Source organism: Lemur catta, chromosome 4 (genome assembly GCF_020740605.2).
Source record: "Lemur catta isolate mLemCat1 chromosome 4, mLemCat1.pri, whole genome shotgun sequence".
NCBI classification, from domain to species: Eukaryota; Metazoa; Chordata; class Mammalia; order Primates; family Lemuridae; genus Lemur; species Lemur catta.
Genome location: NC_059131.1, coordinates 95,980,983 through 96,005,139, shown reverse-complemented (window position 1 = coordinate 96,005,139; position 24,157 = coordinate 95,980,983). Strand labels below are relative to the sequence as shown.

Below are 24,157 nucleotides of genomic sequence, written 5' to 3'. Positions count from 1 at the left end.
AACAATACACAGACTTCAGGAACTGACAGCAAGCACAGACAGACACAGGGACCTCCGTCCTATAACCACATGAGCTTTAAAGAGCATCCTGAGCTCCAGATAAGAATGTAGCCCCCCCCCCCCAGCACTTTGATTTTAGCCCCTGGAGACCATGCAGAAAACCCAGTCACACCAGGCTTGGACTTCAGACATACGGAACTGAGAGTTAATACATGAGTTTGTTTGAGGTCACTAGGTCTGTGGTAACTTGTCACGCAGCGACAGAAAACTGACACCATGCACCGCTCCTCCTCGCCCCCACCCAGCCCCAAGAGGTGCTGGAGATCATTCCCCGCCAATACCATTGCTTCTCGGCAGAGAAGTAAATGGCCTCCTCCTCCTCCTCATTTCGATAAAGCGCCGGGCAGCTTGACACTGACAGGATATCTGGGTCCGGGGAAGGCAACGAGTGCTGTGGGTGCTGGGGGTGGTGAGGATGGCGAGGGTGTGCTGGGAGAGCAGCGTGCGGGGGAAGCTGAGCACGCTGCGACTGCGGTGAGGCCGGCACGATGCTGCGGCGAGAGCGGCACAAGCTGCTGCTTCTGGCCAGCGACCCGGGGGGCTTGGCCATGGTCCCTGAAAAACAGAAACAGACAGAAACGCCCATAAGCTCCAACGCTCCCTTTATGGTCACTGCAAATACACACAAAGAGAACTGGTGTCACTAACATGTCACTATTTAATCTCCCTTACTTGAAGTAACTATACAGTTATTAACATTCTCTACCACCTATATTAGGAAAGTCAAGAAACAAGAAATAAAAATGTAACAGAAAACAGGTATAAAAAATGAACAGAAGTGAACATAAACACATGAGGTTTTAATAGAAAATCTAAATTTACTAAACACAAAGGCTTAAAAATTTACCTAAGATGATAAATCCCTAAATTTAAAAATTAACATACCCTACTTATCAGAAAGTTGTATTTTACTATAAACTTTTTATGATTGTTAACATTAAATGAAGAACACTATCAGTATAAAGTAGACTGGAGTTTTACCAATGGATATCTCTTGAAATATAACAACTTGTTTGAATTTCAAGTAGTTTTAAATCAAGGAAATCATTTAACTACTATATGCACAGCCTCACAGCTGGTTAGAGCTGAGACCAAAAGTCGGTTCTTGAACACTGACTACTGTGGAACTAAACTCAAGTTTTAGGTCATCCTGTATCTGCTACCAGTCTCAGTCTAGATCCATGCATCCTCATCCTCATCCTCAATGTCTTCACTGAGCGGGCATTCCATTTCTCTCCCTTAACTGGAACATAGATCACCCAAAAACCTTTTCAAGCTGAAGCTGTTAATTCCTGCACACTCCATGTGCTACAGCATCAGGACTGAGGCTGCTGGCTTCCTTGCTCCCCAAACCCTTATTCCCACACCCTTTTATAAAAATGTGCTCCTTCTGAAGCTCCCACTACTACGGAACATGAATGAATCTTCCACTTCCACTTCACTGGTCATTTCCCAGTCATTCTCTCTCTGACCAGTCCATCCAACCTGTCATCAATGTGAGCAACTTCACATGTACGACGTCTATCCAACACCTTAACTAGCCAGGGTTTTCATCTCTTCTCCCCTGACCTTCACCTCTGCTCTACCAGCCACTCTCATGCCTTGTCTGTCTTGCCATCATTCAGGACTGGTCCATCTTTGAAACTACAAGTCAAGACATCAGACATTTAGATTCTGAGCATGCTTCTTTCTTTCTAGCTCATACATTATGTTCCTTCCACTTATTGTTTATTGATAACTACAATAGACCTTACTCTATTGATTATTCCTTTTCTTGCCTTTATTTCATCTTCTCCATTTGTACTTCCCATCAGCATTTAAAAACATGCTGAAAAGACAAACCTAAAAAACAAGCAAACAAGGATTGGGGAAAAAAACTTAATCACACTAAAAAAACCAAAAGACTTTTATAAGGGAATTCAATAATGTTTCTAGATACAGGGTCAGCAAACCAAAATCCACAGCATTTCTTCATTAGCAGCAAACAATCAGAAGTATAAATTTTTTAAGAAAGGTAACATACATAACAGAAAAAGCTATTAAGGTACCTAGAAATTAATCTTTAAAAAAAAACATGCAAGACCTTCACAGAGAAAATAAATTATCAATTTTATTTAAAGATATAAAAGACCTCAATAAATGTAATTTATTAGCAATAATTCTCCCCAAATTAATCCACTCATTCAAAGAAATTTTTTCAAAAATCAATGGAACTTTCCATAGAATTTCATAAGCTGATCTTAAAATTCATAAGAATAATTGGTCCAGGGCAGGAATTCTGAATTCGAATAATAAAGGAAGATTTACATTTTATCAAATAGCAATGCTTCCTATAAGGCTATATCAACTAAAGCATAGTGGAGAAAACAGAACAAAACAGAGAGCTGGAAGCATTTATGTATCTATAGAGGGAAGTGGTATTATAAGTTAGCAGGGACAGAGCAGGAATGAGGCTGAGACAACTGTTTACCCACACATCAAAAGATATATTTAGATTCCGACCTCACACTATGAACAAAAATAACTTCCATGTGGATTACAGGACTAAGGGATGAAAGAAAAACTTAAAAACTTTTAGGAGAGCAAATGACAATATATTACCTTTTGAAAAGACATAAAAAACATAAATTGAATTCACAAATTTGCCATTAAAGAAGCCACAGCCTAGGAGAAGATATTTGTAACCCTCAAATAACCAGAAAATAAAAGTAGTGCTTCCAAATCAGTAAGGAATCTTGGAGGGATTCTACAGCAAGAAAAAGCAACTCAGAGAGGAAGAAATCTGAATGACAAATACCAATAAATGAAATGGTACTCAACCTCAGCAGTCATCGAGGAAATACAAATTTTATTAATAGTGAGGTATCACTTCACACCCATTCAAGTTGCAAAAAAACACCAAACTGGATTATTCCAAGAATCAGTGAGGATACAAGCACACAGGCACTCTTATAAACAGTGGGTATATAAACTGATAGAACCATTTTGAGAGCAACTTAGCAATGACCAATAAGAGGCATCTTCCTAATGACCCACCCAGCAATCCATGTCTACGTTTCCATGCAGAGAAACTCTCCAAGTTATGCACAAGGAGATACAGGTAACGATGCTTTTTGCATATTGTAAGGGCACAAAAGTAGAAAGAATCAACGTCAGTAGAAACATGAATAAATGCTGGTTTTTAATACAATAAATAAACAGATACATTTTGGTTAACTCATACAGTTACAGTGAATATAATTCATCTATATATAAACATGGAAAATTTTTGAAACATACTTTTGAACAAAAAGAATTGATAATACATACAGTTTGATAATATTTATGTAAATTTTTAAACACACAACAATTGTATATATTGCTGTGGATATATATGCATGTATGTAATAAAAGCATAACAGGCTTTAGAATGATTCACCTCAGAAGAATGGGAAGGCGAGGCCACTGGTTTAGCTGTATCGGTAACGGTTTCAGATAAAAAATAAATAAGTAAGGCAAAAATATTAAAATCTGTTTATCTTGTGGTAAGTAGGCATATTATTTTTAGTAATTTTCAGTAAAGTACACGTGAAAGCCTTTATGATAAGAAATTTTAAATAAATTGCTACTACATTCTCGTTAGGAAAGCATTTAGCAGACACTAAAAAAGTAATAAGAAAACAACTATCATCCATTCTACCACCCACACAAAGCTATTAGTTGATATTTTTTCTGTTTTTTCTTTACATATAATTAAACATAGATAATATTATGCTATGTTTAGTGTTACTTTGTTCTTAACATACTACAGGCATGTTTACTTGTCATCATTTCAAACTTATAAAATTTATAGACACCTATGGTAAAAAATATTTTAAATTGCTTAGGAGGATAAATAAATGAAGAGGCTTCATTCTACCTTAGACTCTCCTCCTGTTGCCAAGACTCAGTTTATCAGGCCTAGAAATTACGCTTTTGTATCTAAGCAGAGTGGAGTACCACTGTAGTGCCACTGGGGAGAGGCAGAGCCCTCAAATTGTAACATTTGGCATCAGTTATTTTTTAGAGATAATAAGTTTGATCACAGCATTTCTAAAACATCATATTAAATTTAAAATCAATTCTTGTACTTTGTTTGTATTTGAAAGTTCAAATTTGCCTGTATACCACAATCATTTAAAACTAAGGTAATTGTTCTCATTTAGTGTAAGTGTTTTAACACACATATGGATATCCAACCTCCCTTAGATTTTAAAAAAAGCAAAGAAAAAAACAGCTAATTTAGAGAATGCAACTTCATGCACAATTCTGGTATTAAATATGGATTTTAAGGAGCAACTGTGACCTTAAAAAGCTATAGTTTTCAAACAAAAGCATATACTTATGAATCAGTGTTGCACCTGACAAGCTTAGGGCATATATATAATTCAAATAAACAAGCACAAACTGACAATATTCAAACTGCAGAGCCGACCCAGATCTAGATATAACTCTGCAACCATCACTACCTTGCAGCATGGGGCAAGTGAAATGAATGAGGTCACACACTTCTAGTGTTCATTGCATTTACATTCTGTCCACTCCTTCTGCCTCCTTTAAAAGCTGAGTGGCTCCTTACTCTCCTTGTATTATCTGTCTGCCATTAAACCAGAAAATTAAAACCACAGAAGTAATACAAGCACATAGTCATGGAGAATTAATTTTCAAATTCAGGGCCTTATTTCATAAAATTGTTTTAAAAAGTAGAACCATTTCTAAATCACAACTTCAGGAACACTTTAACAATTGGATAGGAAAATTCAAATTGGAAAATGATCATATATCATGATTTAACTGGTCTCAAAGACTAACATTTCCAGTAAAGTTTCAACCAATCAATGACTAAATTTGGTTTTCCAATCTCTGGAATCTTGCTTTAAGCTACACTGTCACGAAGATTAGAAAAACAGATCAAGCAGGCAATAATAAGGATAAAGAGCTTTTCAAACAATTTCTCATACAATGTAATAGAAAGAAACCATTTTAAATTCAAAACCTCTAAATTTGCAAAAAGTCAAAACTAAAATATTTAAATTTCACCTTCCCACTGAAATTTATTCTCACAATGTAAAAATTTTCAAAGCACAGAGCACAACAAAGGAATATCAATTGTACACGGAAGAAAACCATCTTTGGGAGGAGTTCCACTTTCTAATGACAAAAAATGTATAAGTTTTTTCCAACATAAATACAGTTTTTAAATTTGTTTTAAAAGGTTAATTGAATCAATAATATTCTTTCAATAAAAGGACAGAACAGAAAAAGCAAAATGAAATATTAAAAACATGCCTAGTGGGAATGGCGACTCAATTTAAAATAAATTACAGAATGGCTCAAAGTCCACTGTTCATTAGTGGCAGAGCTAGTATTCAAACCTATGTTTCCAAGCTCTTCCCTGATTTTTATTTCTACTAGAGATTAAGCTGCCATTTAAAAGGATGTTTTCCCTCAAAACTCAGCACTTCATTCAAATACTGATTTGGCATTTTTAATGTGCTATCTTTACTGTCAATTATATTTTTATGTAACACCCCCACTTCAATTTAATAATGTATTATATCAACTTAATTATTAATTTTTGTTTTAAAACCAAAGTCTTATATTCAACACTTAATATAGTGAGGTATATATAATAGTTGCTCAAATACACGTGTTGATCACTTAAGTTAACTAAGCATTCAGGTTTCTCAAAAGTATGTATATAAATTTACAATATAAATAAACTATATATATGCACATCTCATATAGTATTCTCAAATAGTAAATATTTAAATTATTAACAGAAAGAAAATGAAAAATAAACAAAATGTTTACCATAGATTTCAAGGTACAGAATTCCTAAAAGCACGTGGTGGAAAGTTACTTTAAAAATTGTACCAATGTTTTCTGTTGAACGCCCCACTTACCGGGAAATTGTGACACTATTGGGGGTGTGTCTTCATCTAAGTCATCAACTCCTCCCGCAATTGGATAGGGTGGAATAGAGACTCTGGGCATCACCACCCAGCTGTGATCAGAATACAGGGAGGAGGTCAGGCTGGGGAGGCCCGAGTTATGGGCTATCTGAAAGCCACAGATCTTCTCAATTTGTTGCCAGCGAAAAAGTCGTTCTCGTAAACAAGTCGTCAACTCAGAGAGAGCTTTCCTGGAAAAACCAATAAAGGAATAACTTACTGCATCAAAGAGTCTTTAATATGGCAATTATGTGAACAGACCATGGCAATTAACTAATTTCAAAAAGAAATTACCCACTCTTAGAATTAGTGTAAATTATATAATTATTATATATGATTAAATGATACATTTAAATATAAATGGCCTATAAATTACTCATTTCAACACAATAGTAAGTGAACAGATAGCTAAAATAATATTCTTACTTTGCTTCCAGAATTTTGTGGTCTACCTCATCTAGGGAGGAGCTATGTGCAACATGCAGAGTCCCAAAGACTGTGCTTCTCTTCTTTTTAATTTTTTCTGCCTAGAAACCAAAAAGGAGAAAAATAAGAATAGGTTTGAAAAAATACATATATATATACTGGTAAAGTTTATTCTGGTTTTGAATATATTAGTCATCATAAAACCACAGGAGAATTATTAGCCAAGATATAGCCCTGTTTTCAAAAGAAAAAAAAATACAAAGAAACAGATGAGGGAGAAAGCATGCTTTCCTAAGTCAATCAATGTAATGGAAAACTTTATCCTGGAGAACTTCTATCTTTCAGAAAGACCTGAATTTTCTATTAAAACTACAGAAGAACTTTAACTATACCCTACTGCAATGGAGGTGTTAGTGAGTGAACTGAGCATCTTATTCTTTGCTAGAATTCAGATTAAGACTTATTCTTATTCCACACAATTTAATAAGTGTCAGAATTAATTTCTAGTAACTACTAACCTGAATCAGATATGAAGCAGCAACCTAGAGGAGAAAAGCTCTGTATAAAACTTTTATGGTAACGATAAATAATGATAATTTTAAATGACACGGAAGTCATTTTGAAAGGTATACACTTCTCTAAATACAGTAATTTTACTTTACAACCTATGATTACAAGAGTCAATTTACACAGTAAGTTATAATTCAAAAAAAATCTGCAATAATAAAACTTTAATTCAGATCTTTGTATCCCAGATGGTTAATCCCTCTAACATGCAACCTAAGAAACAAGTTTAGTAAATTTTGAAATATAAGAATACCTCATCCTTAGCAATAGCTAACTGCATTTCAGCATTTTGTCTTTTAATATTGTAATACTGCACTTCTACTTCATGTGTTAACTGGAGCCATTTTTGAAGTGCATCTGGAACAGACCAGCTGCTTCTTAGTTCAAATTCTTTTTCAGCTTTTTTCAGAGCCATGCGAACCTGGAGGAAGGGAGGGAGGGAAGTAGCAATGGAGAGAGGGAGGAAGGAAGCATTAAAATATTTTTTAGTATCCAAACTAAATGAAAAAGCAATTTCAAATATGCTCTTTGTAAACATCGTTTTAAATTGCAAAATCTAAATACAATCTGCTAAGCAAAGCTGTGAAGCCAGAGAGGGTAAAAGAGGCTTATATATATCTTAAGTTGCAATACTTTGTTTTTACATTTTATTAATATAATAACCAAGCTCACTGGAGGAAAAAATCCAGGGCATATATAAATTAAAACTGATCATAATTTTCCCATAATGTATATTTGACTTATAAGGAAGTGTCCAAAATCAGGTGGACACCTGCTCTATTACCACTTCTAATGTTCCCAGAAGACCCTATTGAGGCTCCTTAGCTATACATTCTTTTTTTTCTCATATAATTATACCTTTTTTCTGCAGTTTTTCATGACACTTTCCTTATGGCCAGTTATGTCTCACTGTTACAATTGTTAAGTGCTTATTATAGTCTGTTTTACCATTTCTGCTACTTAATTCACTGCTTCTAATATACCAGAAAGTAGGTAAGTGAGCATTTGCAGACCATATGTAAATTTCAAGAAAACAGCTTCTGAGAATCTACTTAATTTTTCCATTACAAAGTACACATAGCCTTCAGTGTAAGGATGTTGGAGTATTTCTTCCACCTGCCCTTTAAGCAAGCCAGACGATAAACAGAGAAAAAACTAAAATTTTTAGTGTGTTAGATAGTAATAAAAGTGCTAAGGAAAAAAAGTCTTAAGGACAGCCACACTAAGAAAATGATACAGAAGGAAGAGACAATTCATTCTAGGAATGATTTACTTAAAAACTAGCAAGAGCTCAAACTACAGATGTATAAAGACACATGATGGAATTGATGGGTTTATGGACTTGCGCGCATACACACACACACACACGCCAGACCTTCAGGCAAAGTGATGAGGGAACTACAGAGCATCCTGCTTCTGGAGCACCACAAATGCTTATTAGTTTTCCTCAAAGTAACTAAGGTAACTAAAACTCCATTCCTAAATTAAGGGGCAGAGGAATTTTTGATCTGAACAAACCTACTTTATTTAAATAAACTAAGAAGAGTACTACATGCAAACTTCTGATAAAGAAATAGACAGCATTGTAGAGGGGAAGGGCAAGCCTCTAAACCTCACTTGGGTGAGGCAAAGACATAAAATGTAACCAAAACGTTTGTATCCTCATAATATCCTGCAATAAAAAAAAAAAAAGAAGAAGAAATAGACAGACAGCTGTCAGATACTATGAAAAAAAGAATTACGCAGAAAAATATTTTTGAAACTCCAAAATTATAAACAAAAATTCACAATGGGACACACTAAGTAGACAATTAAAAAAAGAGAAACATTAAAGTAAGGGTAAGATGGCACTCACTCACTGAAAACAAATCCCAAGCAACATTTGCCTGGCATGATTCATTGTGCAATGGCTTGGGACAGTATTGTGTTTAATAAGACAGTTGGGTAAGCTGAGTGGCGTCCCTGCTAATCTCTCAGGAAGAGAGAATTCCAGGTCAGGTCCCATGACATGTAGTTGCACATACCACCACAAAATGTACATCAGCAAGACTTTTTTCTCGGAAGATTTTAAAATTAAAATTTCTATATAGTTTTCATTTCCAAGGAAGTATACAAAAAATCTCAACAAATTTCAGTCAAATTATTCTCTTTATTCATAAAGATTTTCCCTAATATTATTTCCATAAATTTACTTCCCCTTAAAACAAGAGCTCAATGGAACACATTTAACATAGAAACTACATATATATTTTTGGCATAAATTGAGGCTGAACCATGTTTAGATTGATTGTCAAATAATGTCTCAGATTTGTGGAAATTCTGATCTTTCAATAATGGCAACTATGTAACTGTTTCTCTGCTATTATTCATAAATATGCCATTTGACCCAACTCCCAATCCTTAAATTTATATTGTCATTTATAGGGGAATGGACACAGTAAAAACTAATAGCTTTTGCAAATATGAATTACTATTTAAAAATGTGATATTTACATAATTTTTGAATCTTAGGAATAAAACAATAAGTAAAAAAATGATATCACAGAAAAAGACTAAATATCCGAAAACCTGACTTCTTGACTCAACTTTATGATTTATTACCTCTTCCACCTTCAGTAAGTTCCTACCTCCCAAGGCTACGGTCTCATGTAGAACGTATTATCACTTGTCCTGACTAAAGGCTTCTTGAAACTTTTTTTAAGAACAAAATAATTTATGTGAAAACTATTTAAATCACACAAAATATAAAGTAGTACTATTAGTCACCCAAAAGTCTTTGTTTTAAGGAAAATATTTACACTATATAAAATACATACCAGATTTTCCTGCCTTCTAATTTTAAGAGTTCAATTATCCTTCAGATAAAATACAGCAATGTTTTGAACTATGTGGAATTGTGGGTTATGTGACACTATTCATAATTAATTTTCCAGTTAAACTTATTTCTATAAACAAAGCTTTTAATAGCAGTATGGGAAAACACAAATTTTGGAATATGACATGCAAAATCCTGCCTTTGCTATGTAATAGCTATGTGACCTAAAGCAAGTTATTTAACCTCTCTACACTTCTCCTCTGTAAATGAGGATAATATCTATGAATTGTGAGGATTAAAATTTATGAGCAAACCATTGACAATGTGTGTAGCATACACTTATGGCACACAGTAAGCACTCAGAAAATTGTGTTTCTTATATAATCATGGTGGATGGAGTTCTTTCTAAAATATACATCTCCTCCTTTTCACCTCTTATTGATCCAAGAGCTCATTAGGATTATTATGTTCATACTGGTACATCCTATCATGATAACTTTAGGGTCTACTGAGGTGTGCAAGGTCTCTATTCTAAAACTTCAGTAGCGTGTTTGTGATTCTTGGGTCCTGTTTTTTAATATTGTCTTTTCCCTCACTATGAGGCAATCACCTGTGAAATGCTACTATCAGTTTATGTCTCTGTAGAAGAATTCCCCAGTATTGATTTCTGATTTGCCCTTTCTTACCTGCAAAGTTTAGAAAAACAGCTAACAAGCTTGGAAAACACCGAGACTTAGAAGTCTTGGTGGGAACAGGCAGGGCAGTCTCGCAGGAGTAAAGGGCATAGTATCTAATTTTTGTACACAGTGTAATTTTGCCTAGGCCTTTTTCATCAACTCCCTAATGCTTTACTACATTCTGTACTGAAAAGGTTTGGCAGGTAAATGAGGCATGACTGTAAAATATGTCTAAGGGTCAAATTAAAAGAACAAACTCCTTAAAGGGAAGAGGTCTAAAAAACATAAGTCTGGGGTATGAGGGGAAGACTAGTTACCAGTAACAAAAGAGATGACTGCATTCACTCAAATTCTCATAAAAGGACAATCTTAAGGGAAATAGTAATGCATAGTGCATATTTTCTTATGAGTTGAAATTAAATTTCATTCATCACATAATTCTTATTTAATACTCATTTGACACAGTAACACTGCGTAACACAGAGTGGGAAGCAGAATATCCAGGTTCTTGCCTGTTTTACAACTGAGTCACTCTCCAATTTTAAGCAAGTTTTCTAATCCTCTTTTTGTCCCTCAGTTTCTTTATCAGTTAAAAAAAAACCAGGGGTCAAAGTCAGAAGAAGGATATGGGACCACAAAAGCAGAGGTTGGAGTGGTGTGCTCTGAAGACGAAGGACGGGGCCCTGGGCCGAGAAACGTCAGTGGCCTCCGAAAGTGAAGAAGGCAAGAAAGGAGGTCCTCCCCCAAAGCCCGCAGGAGGACACAGCCCCGAGGACCCACTGTAGACTCACTGTGACCTCCAGAACTTTAGGATAATAGATTTGTGTTTATTTAAGCCACTAAGTTTGCGATAAATTTTTTACGGCAGGAATAGAAAATGGATGCATCTGCCTATAATTAAATTCTCCTAGAACCTCACTTTCTCCAAAGGACCCTGTGCCATGCCTACGTTCTATCTTGAGTAACTGAGCAGAAGAAAGGACATCTTTTAGACAGCTTCAGAATTTTTAGCAATTATGTTTTAAAACCATTTAATAGGATTCAAATGGATGTTTAGTAGAGATCCTTTACCTTTACAGAGAATTTCAAAATTAGATATACTTTATTTTATTAGGTTACAGTCAGAAACTCAAACATAGATGTTAAATAAACACCCTAAATTTACTCAAGACAATGAACATGGCATGAGATAAGATTTCATGAATGAGTGAACATGATGATAATTTAAGTTACTACTTTATTATTTAGTTATATGGACTTTGATCAATGCTAACAACATAAATGAACGATTCTTTTATTAACTGAGGAACAGTATACAATGAAATTAAACACAGGAGATTGTACAAAAACAGGACCCGACTCCTCAGAGTGGCAATACAAATATCCTAACGAATAATTTTCTTTGATGTAAATACCTGTTCCAACTCCTGCTCTGCATACTGACGTCTACTCAATTCGCATTCAGCTCCCTCCCTTAGCTCTCTCAGTCGACAAGCCTCCTCCTTTGCATAATTGATTTCATCCATCATTTTGCGCTCAAGATTTTGCTTTTCTACGGCAACATTTCTATTTTCTTCCTGTGCCTTTTCAAGCCTTACAGAACAATAAAAATGAAAATTCTTTGCAAGTTTCCAAAATTTCATTTTTTACAAGAAGAATACTGTGTCAGGCAATTAGATACATACTTCAATCAGAATTCACAGCATTTTCTATTAACTTTAAGTTTGGATAATAAAAATATCAGACAACCTACTATACAGCTATTTTGATTATCTTGGGATCAAAAGACAGGAACAGAAGGGAAACATTCTTCTACAAAAGGCTTTTAAGAAATTCATAATTATTTAAATCAAGTTAAAAATAAAATTTAACTACACATATAATTCCACCTACATTTGATTTACTTCCACTGGTAGTCTACCCATTTATTCTCAAATACATACATTTATAATAAATTATGACATTATGATATTTTTCTAAAAAATGAAATATGCATACATTCCTAATGTGTGTAATAACCTAAACTGTTAAAGCAATGCCCCTATTATATTTTTACAAAGTGTATTTTCCTACATAAATAAGTTATGATTTTCTTTGACTTACCTTTCTTGTAAGTCCATTAGACTTTGCTCTGCAGTTTGTAGACTCTCTAAGTCTTTCATCATTTTTGCAACGTGTTCTTTTGACGTCTTATTCTGCGTATAAGCAAACCAGCACCCTCCAACACCAATTACTATAGAAACTGTGAGGATAAAATCTTTCATCCAGTTATGAGGGGGGCCTATGAAGAGAATTACAAATGATTAATCTTTGAATTGTAACAGAACCTTAACACACAGAGTCACTTTTTCTTAAATAGTAGATATTTAAAAGCAAAACAAAACAAAAAACTGAAGATCCCCATCCTATATACAAACTCTAGCCTTTTAAAAATTCTTTCTTCAAATAATCACTGTGCTTATTATGACTATCTGATATACTGGACCTCTAGGACAGAGGTAAAGCCATGTGGACATGCTATGCCCCTGCTGATGACAGAGCAAGTAGTAACCAAAGTCATTGGGATCCTGGAATAAGCAACAGCATCTCCTAGTCAGGTGATGCTAGAATGGTCCTCTGCAGGGTAAAAGAAGTCATAAAAAATATCATCATTATCATTCCAACTCCTTTCCTTCAGTCAAGTTAGGCAGCTATCATGCTTTCAGACATAAACTAGAACCTAATCATTCACCAAAAAGCATTATCCCCAAGCATGTAGCTATGTGACTAATTAGGTTAATAGTGGTTCTCAGATATTTGACAATTTTGCGCTGCCACACCTAGGAAGAGTTGTTACTGGCATCTAGTGGGTAGAAACCATGGATATTGCTGAATATCCTACAATACACAAGACAACCTCCTTCCCATGCTCCCTCTGTCAGTAACAAAGAATTATCCAGTCAAAATGTGAATAGCTGAAAAACCCTGGGCTAATTGGTCATAACAAGTATTCCATTTTAGATGGCTATTTGCCAGAGACATGGGGGTTACTAGCAAGAGTGAGCAGGATCTCCTTCCCTAACATGCCAGGCATGATGTTAACCATCGGCACTATGTCTAAAGCAAAGAGTAAAGAGCCAGGGCCTACTGTCTTCAGGGACACAAAACACAGAAATCACTAATCAAACTTCCTAATTTATCCCTGTCAATATGCACCAATTTTTAGGGGGTTCTGTAAGGGAGACACAATGATAGCTAATACAATATAATGTATTAGTTTAATGCTCCAAAGAGATACAGCTCACAGTGGAAAACTGCTTTAAATGTTCAGGCCTCCAGAAAGAAGACATTTTGCAGTTTGATAACATGAAGAGGTCTACAGAAATCCCAAGTTCCTAACGCTGACAAGTCTAGGGTCCCCCTAAGTTTGCACAGTGTGATATGTACCATGCTCTTTGCCAGAGACCTCCAATGTTCTGTATTTCCAGAGTGCACTCCCTCACCTATAGTGGAAGAGATGCACTGCAGAAGGCTACAGTCTCAAAAGGGTTTGTTTTCATTTCTGCCTCAGAATGAGAGGTTCAGCTCAGGCTCTACATCAACTATGGGCCCTGTTCTCTGACTCTAGCTGCAATATAACCACCATAAATAACAATAAATAGATGGACAAGTCCCAAATCCATAATAAGCGCCACAAACTAGAAAAGATTTAAAAACTTCTTTAAAATGTATCTCTGTTCATTTGACAATGCTAGTTTTTTATAAATCCAACCCAGTGTTCTGACTGTAGTGCTCATTCACTCAAATGATAATTCTAAGACAAACATATTTAACAGGTTATGCATCATTAACTTTTTAACTGGTTTATTTAAATATTTGTTTGTAACTTTCATTGAGACTCGTTTGATTTCTTTTCCAATGACTTGATAGTAAAAATTTTTTTGGCTTAGAAAGTGGTTTGTTCCCAGATTAATAAAATATAAATATTCCTGATCAGGTTGTATATACAAATTTTGTACTTTAATTCATATTTTCACCATTCACATGGAGAAAAATTGACAAAATCTCACAAAAGGCATTCCCCCAATGGAGTCAGTCCAGAACTTAGCACAAGGAAAAGGTTAGAAAAGGAATCATCTCTATGGAACACTCGCCATTTGAGTAGTGTTCTCTTTCCTAAGGTTTGTAATTTCCACCAACTCTCATAAAGGCAAGTTCCAGCTGTTTCACCAGCTGCTCTTTGTAGCTTGAGCCAAAAATGAACCACCAGTAAAGTCAGGAAATCCATTCAACCAACTCCAGTAACTAATGTTTAAAAGGGCCCTCCTCAAGATAGAAACACAGAAACCTGAAAATCTCCTAACTCTAAATATTCAGGTAGAATAAACATTAGTTTCCTAATTTGTAAATTGTGGAAGCTATTTTCTTTATTAATTATTTTTTAAGTATTAATTTTGTTATTCCTTTCTGGCTTCTGAAAAATAAAACATAACTCCTCTAAAATGTGCACTCTTTATTTTTTCCCAAAGCTTTCTGAAATTTGAAATTAAATAAACATATTAAATTTCTGGGAAAAAATAGTGTTCCTGTCAAAGTAAATAAAAACAAGGTTTATTTTCATTATAAATATGACATTACCCTTCCTTAAATGTTCCTTTTCAAAACAGTCAAATAACATTATCCACCTTGTGCTCCTACCAGGATAGTCTCTTACTTTATAAAGCTTCAAGTGGGTCTTTGCTTTTGATCTATATCTAAAAAACCCCTTTGTTCATGATTAATGAAATTGTTAGGATCTATTACTTTATGCCATCAAGATGGTCAGATTGCATTATTTTTTAAAAGATTCTTCAGTGACTATCCAGTAATAACATAAACATTAAAATTGTTATAAAGATCCCAAGTTTTAAATCTAGAAATTCTAAATTAGAAGCTAATCATAGCTTTTACAACTTTTAACATGAACAATGAGATTTGAAAATTTCACACTCCATGTTTCAATGACAGCAAATCCCATCCTATAAATCTTTTGTTTTAAGATAGTAATACGTTTCTTTCACAGGTAATAGATGATTCATCTTAAAGGTCTACTATCTTTCTTACTTTTTCTTTCCTTAAGTAACACAGAAATGATCAGATTATTTATTTACATCATACTCTGAGAGAGAATACTAACGTGTTACAGGTCCAAACAAAACCACATCCAGTGCCTTGAGCTGAAGTTTTTGTCTGTGACTCCGGTCACTGATTTTCAACTGGAAGTTCATAAATGAAGGTTCATGCACTGCTATCCTGTTCATTTAAAAAATATATATATTAAATGAAAATATTTCTAATATATAAAGATTTGAGCAACACACTTTATACTTCACATATTATTGATCACAGAGCTCATCCATGTGTGATTTAATACTTTATGACATATTTTAAAAACCCTTTTAATGCAACCTTAGCTGTAGAAAGACTCCTGTATGTTAATAATTTAGTTGCTATACAGACAAGTTTTGTCTTCTATGGTTACTGCTATAACTTATTATGATTTAGAAATGTATAAAGTTGAAGATATTTTATAATCATTAATTATCTCTGGCATTTTATTATCATTCCACAAAGAATAAAACTGTAACTTACTTAACATCAATAGCAGACTTTGAAAAATAGTCCTCAATTTAGATGACATTACTTTTCTTTTTTTTCTTTAAAGATATTGAAAAAATCTATACCTTTATATTCTAATATTTAAACTGTTTAAAATTGAGCAAAGTACATTGAAGCCCTAAGTGGGAAGCAAGAATCCTTCATAAGTTGGGGTGGGTGGGTAGAGAGATTTACGTAGTAAGAAGTACTGAACCATTGCATTAGCAATGAAGAAAGCATGACTTAAGGAAATAAAATCACTGTGTTTTGGACTGCAAATACAAGCAGCCAGTACTCAACTAAGATTTCTTAACAACCAAGTATGATGCTGGTAAAGATCTTATAACGCAAAGTCTAATAATAATAATATAATTAATAACAATGACAATAAAAACAAGCATGTACTATATGCTGGGTCCTATGCCAATGATTTTATTAATACTCAAGAAAACTATATAATATATATAATATCTCCATTTTATAGGTGAGGATACTTCTGCAAGGTTGAGTAACTTGGCCAAGGTTATATAACTAGTAAGAGGAAATGCAAGGATTCAAACCCAAATATACATGATTCCAAAGACTACTTTGAACCACCACATTTTATTTGGGGAAATACTACCTCTGAGTATGGAGAAATTATAGGAACTCCAATGAGGCTTCTATAAAACATTAGAAAGTAAAGAACTTTAACATTTCCTTTTCAAAATGCCTTCCTTCATCTTTTCCACAGGTACCTTTCCTATCTGCTTCCCTTACACCTTTAACATGATGCTTATCAAACTGCCTGAAGACAAAAACTATGTCTTACCTTCCCAAAGCCTGCCATAGTACTTGCCAAAAGTAGAAGCTTGAGAAATGTTTATATAATAGTTGAATGAATGCATGGATGGATGTGTGAATGAATTAATAGCAATACTATCAATAGACCAAATTTAAGAAAGACAATGAGATGTAGTAAAAAGGAAACCATGTAACAGAATTTTATGCAAGGTGCAGCATTAGCGCAGAAGTGGAAATGATTCCACCTGCGTGGATGAGGTGTCAGGGAAGTACACACAGGTCTGAAAGGAATGAGAAGGCATGTTTCAGGTGAACAAAGCTTTAGTATAAGTTCTGGTAATTAAGAATTGCAGAGTATTGAAAATACAGTAAAAGATTTAAAATAACCATTACAGCTAAAATAAAACAAACATAGTTTAGGCTGCGCGTAGCAGACGTAACAGTGTTTTAATGTCACAGAAAAGAAACATCGTAATAGATTATTGTAAGCCAACTATCTGGAATGTGTAATACATTTTCTTTTTTCAAATTTTTTAAAATTTTACATTATTATGGGTACATAATATTTGTATAATAATACATTTTCTTGATCATGTTTATAACCGGCTCTTATATCTACAGATGTCCTACAAAAAAGCTCTGTAACTTACAAGTAATTGAAGTTAATTGATATTGGTCCTTTAGGTTGACTCATCTAATTTCCATCACCACATAACAGGGACTTGAGGAAGACTTTACTGTTTTCCTTTCTCTTCCCCTAAAGTCCTCAATGGACTGACGTGGAAACTGAACTTTTACATTTATAATTTTTTTCTATAGTAACATGTTCACTATTATAAAAATTTGACCTTGCCAAGTGTATGATGTTTGTCTCTACAATTCTACTAGAATTGGAGGCATCTCTGATAAACTTTACTCAACCAAAAGAAAAAAGTGGCTGTAACATTGTCAAACATAGATCAGCCCATTTTATTTCACGTTGTTATATTAAAAAAACTTCCCAAAAGATAATATAAGAAAAATACTATAGCTCCTCACATCCAGGGCAACACATATAAATCAAAAAACCCTGACCCCATTTTAATACTCTGTCCTGTTTTAACTTAGGAATCTGTTTCATTTAAAAGCAAGAACTCTATTTAATTTTTTTCTTCTTTCTAGCATCAACTTGCACCATGAACATAAAAGATATTCAATAAGTACTTGTTGAATTGACTCTTATCCCCAAAATTTCATCATTCTAGTCATGTGCATAATAAAATCAGAAATATTGGCGATGTTCAGAATACATTTAATGGAGATCTGAAAACTTCCAACTTGATCCAAAATACAAACCTAAAAGAAACAGAGGCTACTTATTTAAATAGAACATGTAAGCAAATTGATTAGTGATATAATGTGTATATTTCATTATGTATAACAATTAGATTGTAATAACTGATTTAAATTTTTTTGATGTAGGAAACAACCCAGGGAAAAATAAATCATACAAACAAATCTTGTAAGGATAAAAAGTTCTGGTAGAATCACTGTAAATTTTAACATTTAAATACTTCGAGATTATTAGGTTAACTAATAGAGATTTAGAAAATAAAATTTAAAAATATAACAACAGGTTTCAGACATCTAAGGAATAAATTGGCATGCTGGACTTTGGTATCAGATCTATTTGGATTTAAATGCTGCCTTGGGCAAAATATTTCGCTTGTGTCTAATGGTTTTTTTAACCTGTAAAACAGGGATGATAATATATAGCTCATTTTAATCGTGAGGCTTAAATGAGATAATATAAAGTATCTCCACAGAACATATATTTTAAAATGGTTGTTACCATTTAGTTTTGTTTACTGAACTTCATTTTTTAAATTGAGATATAACTTATAGCCACTATAATTAAATGGTTATTGTTGTCATTAAAAAAGAATACTAATCTAGAAAAATCTGTACATTAATCCACCCAAATGGGTGTCTTCATGAAAATGAACCAGCACCAAATGAATAACTTTTTCTTAGATTTACCAAGTAGTCAAAAGTTGACCTTTAATGTTATCTACAAATGATATACTTGACCCACCTTATAATTCTCAAAACTACTTTCTTTGGAAATACATTTTTTAAAGGGTCTGATTATTTAGACAAAAACAATTGATTAAAACTTGAAAATGCACACCTATAAAAAAAATTAAGGAATGGATATATTTATAATATTTCCTTTGTGCCCTCAGCCACAGAAGTAACTTGTAGATTCAGCACTGAAAAATGACATCTAGTATATAATTCCCCTGGAGTAGAAAAACACATTTGGGTAATAAAGACTCACCTGGGAAGTGTTGTTCCTTTGACATTATTGTCTCTAAAATTCTTCTCATATTGAGGGAGTTCAACAAATTCTATCAACCACTGAAGGGTGTCCTCAAGGGTCCAATTATGAACTGTAAAAGATAAGAGGGGAATGCATATTTTAAACACACCTGCTTTAATATATATACACATACACACACATACACACACACACTATAATTTCAGAGGAAATAAAGATGTTAGATTGAATTTCCAATTTAATCAACAGAAGTACTAAAACGGTATCTAGCACTCTATGAGAAGCTAAAAACAATGAGACAAACCTCCCACCCACAAAGGCTTACAATATAAAACAGAAGAGACAGATAAAAGCAATTAGGACAAATATTAGCATGATTAAGTCTAAAATAAGCATCTATGCAAAGTTTGTACAGGATGAAATAATCCATCATTTCCCTGGTTGTGGAAAACTTACCAGATATATACTTATTCATTCTTTCATGTAGCCATCCATCCATATAATATTGTAATACCATAAACATTCTGAGTATCAGGTTCCATTATAAGCACCAGGCATACGGCAGTGAACAAGATGGATAAATGTCCTTGCCCTTATGGAACTTAAATTCCTTTGGGGTTGGGGTGGGGCAATTTATGAAAGAAGAAAATGGAGGGAAATTTCAGACTGTGAGTAGCTATTAAGAAAGGAAGGAAAGATGTCAGGGTAACCCTCTCTGAGGAGTTGACATCAAACTGAGACCTAAAAATTGTAAGGTCCCACACTGTGAAGATCTGGGAGAGAAAGATCCCAGAGGGAAAAGCTAGTGTAAGAGCCTTCAGATAGGAGTGGACTAGTAGTGTTGAAGAAATAGGAAGAAAGTCAGAGAGGGGCCAGGTCATCAAAGACTTTCAAGAACTCTGCATAGTTTTCTAATTTCAATAAAAACAAGGGGAATAAAATAATCTGCTTTTAAATATCACTGTTTGATGTGGAGAATGGATTGTATGGGATAAGACTGGAAACAGGGAGAGATAAAGACACCATTTCTTACATAAACACCCAGGCAAAAAAGGCTATTGCCTTGGACTGTGACAGCAACAGAGAAGATGATGACAAGTGGTCAGATTTAGGACACATTCTGGGGATAATTCTAATAAGATGTGCAGATAAAATGGATAGGGGTTGGTAGGTCGAGGGAAGCCAGAAGTACAAAGGGTGGTGTCATTAGCTGAGATAGCAACGGATGGGCAGGAACAGATTGGGGAAGTGAGTAGGGTCAGGGGATACAGATCAAAAGTTCTGTTTTGAAGTATGTATTAGACATTTAAATGTAGATAATACAGTAGCAGTGAGACATACAAGTGTGCACTTAGGGGAAGGTGGGTCTAGGGACAGAGATATTAATAGGTAGTCATCAGTATACAGATGATCTTTAGACTGAATGAGATTGACCAGAAAAGTGAAGATAGCTATTAACAGATTCTAGGAGATTGGATCTAAATCATGAAGAAAATGATAACTAACATCTATACTCATGAACATTTATTTTAAATTTAGCCCTTTATACGAATTTTCATCTTTAAGGCTTTAAGAAAGAAAACTTATAAAGTCCTAACATGATTATCTCCCCTTTGGAGATGAAAAACTGAGGAGATAATGGAACCAGGACACTAAGAAGCAGGACTGGATTTGAACTCAAACTAACCACAGAATCTGAATTTATACTACTCTGAAAGCAATAATATTAAATAACAATGAAGATATAAAAAGCAGTTAAACACTGAAAGCAAATCAGAAGTTTCTGCTTGTATGAAGGGTAATGATGAGTTTATCCAAAGGAAAGGATGCAAGTGTGCTTGAAACATAAGGAGTTTTATACTGTTTGCATTTAATTTCAGGGTTTGGGAAAACAAAGTGCTTACAGACCACAGAAGAGGTCAAAAGAGAGTGAAGAAAACAAGAGAGCAATAAAAGATCTGGGAATCCATCTGTGTATAAATAAATCTGAAAAAGATCTAATAAACTACATAAAATTATGAATTCATATTTGAAAGCAAAGCTAGGTTTTCATAATCTGCCTTTTTCATTACGTGTTCTTTGGAGAAAAAACTTAAATAAATCACAAACAAAAAGTTCAATTAAAAACTTTATGTGGTAATTGATAATTTTATATTGATACAAAGCTCTATTTTTAATGCTCTCTCCTTCATGTATTCCTGCCATAAAGCCTGGACTGGGCCTGAGGCTGCTGCATCCAGTTAGCCAAATAACTTAGGATATCAGCCAACAGTTCAGGCCCTGGGTGCTTTCCACTGAATTTAATACATTCAAAGTAGCTGTTTTACTCCTAAGTTTCTTCCTATTCAAGATGAAATGCATTGAGAATGACCCTGCCTCGACTGCCAAAAAAACCTCAGTGCAGCTGCACCTCACACACCCACACAAAAACCTCAGTCAAGAAAACAAGATAAGATTCTCTCTGTCATTTCTATGACTGTTCAGCAGGAAAAGTCCCTGATCTAAATACTCCACCACATCAGAATATCCCCTTCCATTATATAAGCCAGTACAGAAAGGAAGAAAAATCAAATGAAAAAGAATACATAATTAAAAAGCCCAAATCCTATCACTACTCTACCTACCAAATAAAAATTGTAGTGGTTTCCTGGACAATAAATCTTTAAAACAACAAAATTCTACCATAAAACAATTTGGGGAGGAGGTTCACTTCCCCCTTTTGCTGTGGTGTCTTTGGAGATGCCCAGTAAACGCCCTCACTTCTCTTTTCACGACCAGGAGTTGCATTTTATATTAGCTTTCTCTGCTCCAAATTCTCTACTTTTCTTTCAATTTTTAAAACAGATCATACCCTGTCTTTCCTCAGGGCCTTTGTACATGCTGTTTCCTCAGTATGAGACCCTTATCTTCATCCCTCTGCCTCTCTGTTGCCTATTTATTAAACTTTCTTATCTCAGATAAAACTCTAACTCCTCAAGTGAGCCTTTACAAACATTGCTATACGATCATATATCCCTCTCTATTCTTTATACATAGCATTTACCTAATTATAATTATTTGTATGATTATTCCTTCAACATCTTTTTATTCCACTAAAGTATGCATTTCTTGCTCACCACTTGGTACACAGGGACTCAACAAATTATTTGTTGGATGATCTTGAATAAAGTAGAACATGTTTAATTGATAAGTATAAAAAAATCTATTTTTACATTTTAGTGAAAAGACCCAAATAAACAGAAATAGGTATTTGTCCATATAAAAAATTCTTGATGGTAAAAGAGTTATTCATTTAGGAATTACTGGTTCCTTACAACTTGCCTGTCATTGGTCTTTCACACATGCTGTTGCTGAAAAGCACTTCCACCAGGGAGCAGGCAGAGGACAGGATATTCCCTTAAAAAAATATATTTCCCAATCTGCAAACTACAGAAATGCCAATTTCTCACTGTTAACTTGTATTGTTTCTGCTCAAAGTTATGGCCAATGCTAAAGGATGATGTCTATAGAGTGATTTTTGGCAATTTATTCCAAGGCCAATAGAAAGGACTCTGGAATGCAAAGAGTCTTGATTCTAGTTCCAGCTGTGCCACGGACTCACAGTGACATCATAGGTAGGTTATTTAACTGTGGCTAAGATTCTCTTTGTAAACTGATATACTATAGTTGTACATATTAATATTTTAGGGGTACATGTGACATTCTGATACATGTATATAACGTGTAATGATCAAATCGGGGTAATTGGGATATCCATCACCTCAAACATTTATCTTTTCTTTCGGTTGGGACCATTATTCTTCTTTTCCAGAAGACCAAAATTCTTCTTTTCCAGCTATTTTGAAATATACAATAAATTATTAACTATAATTTCCCTACTCTACTATTAAAATACTAGAATTTATTCCTTCTAACTGCATTTTTGTACCCATTAACCAACTTCTCTTCATTGCCCCCAATCTGTTCCCAGCCCCTGGTCACCCCCATTCCACTCTAACTCCAACAGATCCACTATTTTATCTCCCACATATGAGGGAGACCGTGCGATATCCGTCTTTCTATGCCTGGCTTATTTCACTTAACATAATGACCTCCTGTTCTGTCTACATTGCTGTAAATGTCAAGATTTCATTCTTTTTATGGCTGAATAACATTCCATGGGTATATGTACCACATTTTCTTTACCCATTCATCTGTTGGTGGATACTTAGGTTGATTCCATATCTTGGCTATTAGATATCGTGCTGTAATAAGTATGGGAGTGCAGATATCCCTTCAGTAAACTGATTTCCTTTCTTTTGGATATATACCTAGCAGTGGGATTGCTGGATCATACAGTAGTTCTATTTTTACTTTTTTGACGAATCTCTATACTGTTTTCCATAATGACTATGCTACTTTACATTTCCACCCAAGAACATTCCCCTTTCTCTGCTTCCTTGCCAACATTTGTTATTTTTTGTCTTTTTGATAACACCCATTCTAACTGGGGTGAGATAATATCTCACTGTGATTTTGATTTGCGTTTCCCTGATGATTAGTGATGATGAACATTTTTTCATATACCTGTTGGTCATCCCTGCCTTATTCTGAGAAAAATCTATTCAGATCTTTTTCCTATTTTTAAATCAGATTATTTGTTTTCTTGCTATTGAGTTTTTGAACTTCCTTATATATTCTGGCTATTAATCCCTTGTGAGATTGACATTTTGCAAATATTCAACAAAGTGAAGAGACAACCTACAGTATGGGAGGAAATATTTGCTGTGCAGAAGCTTTTTAGCTTGATATAATCCGATTTGTCTATTTTTGCTTTGGTTGCCTATGCTTTTAAGGTCTCACCCAAAAAATCTTTACCAAGACTAATATCCTGCGGCATTTCCCCAATGGCTTCTTCTAATAGTTTCATAGTTTCAGGTCT

The 24,157-nt window shown here is 34.3% G+C and overlaps 1 protein-coding gene across 1 annotated transcript in view; it reads right to left on the bottom strand.

The window, feature by feature from the left end:
* Positions 1-24,157, bottom strand: part of STIM2 (stromal interaction molecule 2) — a 136,001-nt gene that overhangs the window by 5,586 nt on the left and 106,258 nt on the right. The window contains exons 4-11 of the mRNA XM_045550485.1: positions 19,237-19,348; positions 15,673-15,788; positions 12,621-12,798; positions 11,933-12,110; positions 7,279-7,446; positions 6,459-6,559; positions 5,985-6,223; positions 342-615 (exon numbers count right to left, since the gene is read on the bottom strand). Of these exons, the coding sequence (XP_045406441.1) occupies positions 342-615; positions 5,985-6,223; positions 6,459-6,559; positions 7,279-7,446; positions 11,933-12,110; positions 12,621-12,798; positions 15,673-15,788; positions 19,237-19,348 (1,366 nt within the window). The remainder of the gene's footprint in view (positions 1-341; positions 616-5,984; positions 6,224-6,458; positions 6,560-7,278; positions 7,447-11,932; positions 12,111-12,620; positions 12,799-15,672; positions 15,789-19,236; positions 19,349-24,157) is intronic.